This window comes from Eutrema salsugineum, unplaced genomic scaffold (genome assembly GCF_000478725.1).
Source record: "Eutrema salsugineum unplaced genomic scaffold, Eutsalg1_0 scaffold_15, whole genome shotgun sequence".
In the NCBI taxonomy this organism is placed as follows: Eukaryota; Viridiplantae; Streptophyta; class Magnoliopsida; order Brassicales; family Brassicaceae; genus Eutrema; species Eutrema salsugineum.
The window spans coordinates 2320656-2328099 of NW_006256867.1; the positions used below are offsets into that span (position 1 = coordinate 2320656).

General features: G+C 36.5%; 1 protein-coding gene and 1 pseudogene across 1 annotated transcript; one reads left to right on the top strand and one right to left on the bottom strand.

Annotated features, from left to right (window-relative positions):
- Window positions 1–1450: 1450 nt before the first annotated feature.
- On the bottom strand, window positions 1451–3882 carry LOC18021938 (annotated as a pseudogene).
- Window positions 3883–4695: 813 nt separating this feature from the next.
- Window positions 4696–7136, top strand: LOC18021939 (probable polygalacturonase). Its single transcript, XM_006404811.2, has 5 exons — window positions 4696–4754; window positions 4852–5193; window positions 5290–5410; window positions 5590–5838; window positions 6377–7136. Exons 1-5 carry the CDS (start codon window positions 4722–4724, stop codon window positions 7063–7065), a joined length of 1434 nt encoding a protein of 477 aa, XP_006404874.2. The 5' UTR covers window positions 4696–4721; the 3' UTR covers window positions 7066–7136.
- Window positions 7137–7444: the final 308 nt, after the last annotated feature.

Genomic DNA, 7444 nt, shown 5'->3' on the forward strand with positions numbered 1-7444 from the left:
CACGATCATGGGGTAGGACTAAAATATAAACCATGAGATGAGTGAAAAGACAGATAAGACAAAGATCTTTAAAATATGATGAAGAATTTAGAAAGAGAAAGAATAATTGGAAGAAGAGGAATAAGAATCTGTTGAAGGAGAAAATAAAATAAAATAGAAGACAAAGTAGAAGAAGAAGAAGATATGGAAGAGAAAAAATTGGATGAAAACCTTAAAGATGAGAAATTGGAGAAAGTAGAAGAATATGAAGATGAGTTAAAAGCCGAAAAACACCAGAAGAATAGAAAGTCGATGATAACGAAGAAGACGATGACAATGAAAAAGGAAAAGAAAAAAGAAGAAGAAAGAGAATAATAAAACATTGAAGAAGAAGAAGAAAGGAAATAAAATCTGGAAGAGAAGAAAATCAAAAGATGTATAAGAGGAAAAAAGAAAATATGTGGAGAAGAAGAAGAAAACGTGAAAAAAAGAAAAATCAGCAGAATAAAAAATAAAAAAAAGACATAGAAAGTGAAGAAGAAAAAAAAAGAAAAAAAAAGAAGAAAATGATAGAGAAAAAAAATTACAAGATAAAAAGAGAGAAAGATGAATAATTCATATTAATCTTATTTTAGTTTGTGTTTATTGATTTCATATACTTATTAGTATTGATTTTAAAATTTTTAATGTTAGACAATGATTACTTTTATAGATTAACTTTATTATAGTTTTGTATGTATCAAATTCTTGATCTAATTATTTTTGATTTATGACATAAAATTATATTTTAGGTTTTAATGAAACTTTTCGGTCCGTGCAAGTCGCGGGTTAAACACCTAGTAGAATTATAATCAAGTTAGTTTCAGTAGTGCAAGTTTACCTATTCTTCTGCAAATTTCTAGGATATATAATATAGGAGAGCTTAATAATCTTGCTTTTGACAAAAGCTAAAAAAATTGGACCATCTCTAGATTTGAGGTTCCAATTTGAATCCTTAAGGAGTTATCAATTTTTCTAAAAAAATATGATCAAAATTTGTGAGCTTTTATCGATGTCGAAGCAGATTGGCTCCAAGTGCAACAGAGAAGACTAGAAATCGAAGAAGATCAAAAAGGGCATTGATCATCTTGATGCTACTTCTGCGTCTTTTCCAAACTTGAGATGTTATAAGGTTCCACTTCCACATACTGATTTTTTTTTGTGTATGGTAAGCAGAGAGGCAACACTTATCTTGGTCCAAGAATCCAAAAAATCTGGACCACGTTTGGAGATTTACCGATAAAAACAGAAGATGTAGCCGTGAACATGAAGTTGCTCACGAAAATGATGAAATAGAATATGATCATGATGATAAAGCCTAAATCTCTGAAGTCAAGTGATGAAAAAATAAAGTCAAGACCCTAGCTAAAGAGGATACTCTAGTGAATGTTATGAGAAATGTGTATCTAATATGGACAAAGTCAAAGATCCATCAGAGATCAGCTCTTCCAGAATAGCGAGGGAAAGGAATAACGTCTCTAATGTTGTCGACTCCTGTAGCGAAGAGAACCATACGCTCGAAGCCCATTCCAAATCCAGAATGCTTCGCTGTTCCATGACGTCTGAAGTCAATGTACCACTGGTATTGCTCAATTGATAGTCCCATCTCCTCCATCCTATAGAATAGTAAAAAAAAAGCAAGATTTTGCTTCATAAGAGATAAGAACAAAAATGAAGAAGCCCAAAATCACTTTCACAAACCTTTCTATGAGGTTGTCCAGCCGTTCTTCCCTTTGGCCTCCACCAATGAGTTCTCCAACCTAATAGATATAACAAAAGATGATATTCATGTGTATTCTTTGACACACAAAAAAGGAGAAAAATAGATTCAACTTCAACTTGGTATCATGTAAAGATGATTACCTTTGGAACGAGGAGATCAAAGGCAGCAACTGTCTTTCCATCATCGTTAACTCTCATGTAGAAAGCTTTGATATCTTTCGGGTAGTTATAGACAAAAAGGAGCTTTTGAAACACAACCTCTGTCAAGTATCTGTGAGTGCAGAATAGGAGACAACATAATCAGTAACCCTTTTCTGGCAAGTGTTTGCATGTTAGGACACAACATAAGTAGTAACCCTTTTCTTGCAAGGGTTTAAGTTGAGAACTAGTTTTAAGGGTTATAGAAGAAAAGACCTTTCATGCTCAGATGCTAAGTCGATTCCCCACTTCACTTGGTTCTCAAATGTCTTTCCTTGAGCCACAGCTTCCTCAAGTAGCTTTATTGCTTCCGTGTATGTTACACGACCAAATGGAGTCGAGGCAGCCAGTTTTATCCTGTCAATGCAGCCTTTGTCGAAATCTTTAGCCATAAGTTCATGTCATCGTAACATTTTTCAAGCAGCCCTTTCAAAATGAATTTCAGTAATGCCTCTGCGCAGTTCATAGCCTCCTACACAATAGTTTAAAGCCGTGTTCTTTAAGATAAAAACAACTATATTGCGACAAAGAGTAAAACCAAATGTTAATTAATTACCTCTATATCAGCAAAAGCTAATTCAGGCTCAACCATCCAGAACTCAGAAAGATGCCTTGAGGTGTGAGAGTTCTCTGCCCTGAAAGCCGGGCTTAATGTATACACACGGCCCATACTGCAAGCATAGGCTTCCGCATGTAACTGACCAGAAACTGTCAGGAAAGTTTGACGACTAAAGAATTCTAGGGAATCAGTTTTTTCATCCTTTTTAAGCTTTAACCTCTCTTCAAGCTTAGCTAAAGCCTCCTTTGCTTCAGTGAGTTCAGCAACGGAAGCAGTGATCTCTTCCTTGCTTGCTTTGGCTGCTTTGAGCTTCGCTAAAGCTTCACTTTTCTCCTTGACAATGATCTTAGCGGCTTCAATGCTCATAACGAATTCCTTCTCCAACTTGTCAAATTGTTTCATCAAGGTTGTGATCACTCTGAACATTTCACCACCACCTTCGCAGTCATTTGTTGTGATGATGGGAGTGTTAACGTAGATAAACCCTTCTTCTTGCAAGAAACTGTGGATCATCATAGCAAGCGCATTTCGGATTCTTGCAATTGCAGCGATCTGTAATCATATGCAAAAACATATACAGCAATTTAGCATACGCAAGAACTGCAAAAGCAAGAAGACGAAAACTACAAAGAATTTCAAGAACTGAATCAAACTCAAGAACAGTTAAAACCCTTGTTTCAATCAAAACAGGATCAAACTCAAAAACAGTTAAAACCCTGTTTCAATCAAAACAAAACAGAATCAAACTCAAGAACAGTGAAAACCCTTGTTTCAAGATAGGAACTTTTTACCGAGGTAGTTCTTGCACGAAGATGAGGATAGTCTCTCAGATACTCTAGAGACAGCTTCGTCTTAGGAATCGGGTACGTGGACGGATCCACCGTTCCAACATCAGTCACTTTCTCGGCTCTAAGCTCAATCTTCTGCTTCTTCGTGCCTTTACCTTGCGGAGGAATCTTCAAACACCCATAAACGGTCACACAAGTCCCCGTAGCAACCAACTTGGAGAGATCTGACACAGAAGCATCCACCATGACCTGAAGATTCTCTGCGCAAGATCCATCGTTCACTTCAAGAAAAGCAAAAGACCCTTTTCCTTGTTCCCTTCCCGTTTTAACCCACCCGCTGATTCGGACCTTCTCACCGGCAAGTCCAGCTCCGCCGTCGGGTTGAGACAAGATCGATTTAATACATACACGATCTGAAAACCGGGATTTCTTCAACGTCGAAGACAAGGCTGCATCGTTGTCCAAGGAGACGGCGGCGGCTAACTGATCTGCCGGCGGCGGAATCGATCGGAAACGTTGAATACGGGTCCAGTTCCAGAACCGTGGGATACCGATCCGACTCCAAAACCGGGATTTGTATACTGTTGATAAACCCATATTGTTCTTAAACCCTAAAAGAGGTTTCAAGGTAAATTATAGTCTTAAAAAGTGAGGATAAACTCGTTGCTATTTACTATATATATGTGGTTTTGATTTTGAAATTGACAAGCCAAGGAGATGATGGCATCTTTGATTAGTTTTATTTATTTATTTTTGGAATATTTACCTTTTTGTATCTTATTTCTATATTCCTTTATATCTTGTTAATATCCTGCTTGAGGATCACGTTACTTCCGTTTAACGAACCATGTTAATATGTGTATTTTATCTTCCTTTTTGTGCAATTTGTAGTTTCTTTATTTGTTTACTAATTACTACATGTGTTTTTCTTAATAAATCGAAACTTATGATCACTTCGGAGTTTCACGGCATATTCAATAAGTTCGCAACATGGATCTCAAAGATGTGGAAAAAAGCTCGAGAAAACGAAGATCCTTTGTGAGGCAGATTACGGATTAGAGATTAAAACAAACAGTCACGGTCTAAGGATACAACAGTCAGCAGAAGTTGAAGCTGTGAACATGAAGTTACTAAGGACAATAATGAAAATCATGAAATAGATGCTGATCATGAAGCTAGTCATGTACCTAAAATAAGATCTAAGATTTCAAAAGTTGACCTATTTTCTATTAAAACGGGAAATGTCGGTCTTTATCTAAATTATCTAGGCACCTTTTTTAGCTCTGCTTATTTTAGTAATTCAATTCAAGGTCTAGAATTAGAGATCAAGTTTTAAGCATGTTTTCCTCTAACAAATCTTTTGTTCTTCTATAAATTACTCTGTTTTAAGTCAAATGAAAAACCAATCACAAATACAAAATAACAAGTCGAATCAAATGGAGTTTTCTCTTAAACCTTCAACTCTAAAGGTAATGATGTTTTGAACAATGAAACGCTAACTTATATTGTAGTGAGGTTAATTTGAGAAGAATCTAAAATATGATTTTGTTTTTTCTTTTCCAACAGATGGTTCGGACAAGTTTTTGTATATTAGTAGTTTTGGCAATAAGTAGTTTTCAAATGATGGAATCTCGGGATTTAAGCAGCAAGGGACATGAGAAAATTCAATATACGGCGTTAAATTGTCGAAAACATACCGCAGTTTTAACAGAATTTGGAGCTGTGGGTGATGGAAAAACATCAAACACGAAAGCATTTAAGGAAGCCATAACCAAGCTTGCCCCTAAGGCGGCTGACGGTGGAGTCCAACTCATTGTTCCACCGGGAAAATGGCTTACCGGAAGTTTTAACCTCACAAGTCATTTTACCTTATTTATTCAAAAAGGTGCAACTATTCTTGCTTCTCAGGTATGAATATGATTTTCCATTCTAGAAAAAATAAGATTTTAATTTACATAAATATTGTGTGTAATAAATTACTCATTTATATGACTGTTCTTGTAGGATGAATCTGAATATCCAGTGGTTGCACCTTTGCCATCGTATGGACAAGGAAGAGATGCAGCAGGACCAACGTTTGCTAGTTTGATCTCTGGCACAAACCTAACTGATGTTGTTATCACCGGTAAGGATAACAAATTAAAAATATATCATAATGAGGTATCAAAACTATTTAATAAATCCTGAACGATTTGACCATATACTGAGAGTTTCTAATTAGATTCAGTTTCAATTGTATGTAAACAATTCATTGACTATTAGATTAAAAGACAAGAAATTGATCAAATTTGTTTGGTTAATTAGGTAACAATGGAACGATCAACGGGCAAGGGAAATACTGGTGGGTGAAGTATCGGAGTGGTGGATTTAAGTCGATCACGAGACCTTACACAATCGAAATCATGTTCTCTCAAAACGTTCAGATCTCGAATATCACGATCATCGATTCGCCTGCATGGAATATTCATCCCGTGTATTGCAGCAACGTCATCGTTAAAGGCGTTACCATTCTTGCTCCTATCGATTCTCCTAATACCGATGGAATCAACCCTGGTACGTTCATATCAACACGTCGATGTGGAAATGTTAGCTATAACTATATCTAACAAATCTCATTGTTTATTTACACATTTACGTCTGTGTTTCCATTGTATCATTTTTTTTTTCTCTCGACGATCCATAGTATCATTCATGATAACATATCTATGCAAACGTAAACGCAAACAATGAAACAAATAATCGTCGTCATTGTCATATATTTTAGGGTTTTCCGGAAAAAAAAAAAACACTCTCAACTGAATTTTTTTTTTTTTTTTGCAAATTTACTTTTGCGCGAGAATCTATATCCACTCTTAGAATTCAATAATTATAATCTATGAGACTGTAAAAGGTTTTTTTTAAAAGAAACAATAGAGTTATGTTGCGGTTTAAATTTGACTTTGTGGGTTTACATTTTTTTTTTGGAGTTGAAAGTAATTTGGTAAAACAATGTTATTTGGAGGTTATTTTTTGCACAAAACCCTATATTTTACATGGCTTTTGTATATGACGTGGTATCGTTTTGACACTTTCATTTATCCTTCTTGATCAGATTCATGCACCAATACATTGATAGAGGACTGTTACGTAGTCTCCGGCGACGACTGCATCGCCGTCAAGAGCGGTTGGGATCAGTTCGGTATCAAAGTCGCAATGCCAACTCAGCAACTCTCGATCCGACGGCTCACATGCATCTCTCCCGACAGTGCCGGAATAGCACTCGGAAGCGAGATGTCCGGTGGGATCAAAGACGTTAGAATCGAAGACATCACGTTGCTTCAGACACAATCCGCGATCAGAATCAAAACCGCGGTTGGACGTGGAGGTTACGTTAAGGACATCTTTGCTCGGAGGTTTACAATGAAGACGATGAAATACGTTTTTTGGATGAGTGGTGCTTATAACCAACACCCTGTCTCGGGTTATGATCCCAAGGCTATGCCCGAGATCACGAACATTAACTACCGTGACATGACCGCTGATAACGTTACGCAGCCCGCTAGGCTTGATGGGCTCAAGAACGATCCTTTCACCAAGATATGTATGTCTAATATAAACATTGCTTTGGCTGCTGAGCCTAAGAAGTTACTTTGGAACTGTACGGATATCTCCGGAGTTTCGAGCAAGGTGACGCCAAAGCCGTGTAGTTTGTTGCCGGAGAAAGGAGCTCCGGTGGACTGTGCTTTTCCGGTTGATAAGATTCCTATCGAATCTGTTGTCTTGAACAAATGCTCTGCTTAGAGATTGTTGCCGAGAAAATTATATATTAATTTCATCTATCATCATATATATATACCTTTTTTACGAAAAAAGTGTATGTTACTTTGGTTAGATAAAACTGGCCCAGCTTATTGTATTGTATACACAGCTGATATGTTCATGCAATGGTTTTAATATATAGCCATACGAAATTATAAAAGTACCTTTGTGGAGTGAATCAAATTCTGTAAGTAATTAAGATATGATCATAAACATGTAAATATGTGTCTAAACATTGAGAAGATCGTTGATCGTCTAGTGATAGAACTTCTAATTAGTGTTACCGATCACTGCTTGTCTAGGAATCGAATTCTTACGTGAGAGATGAAAAGCTGCTCTAAGAATCACAGGGCTACAATAA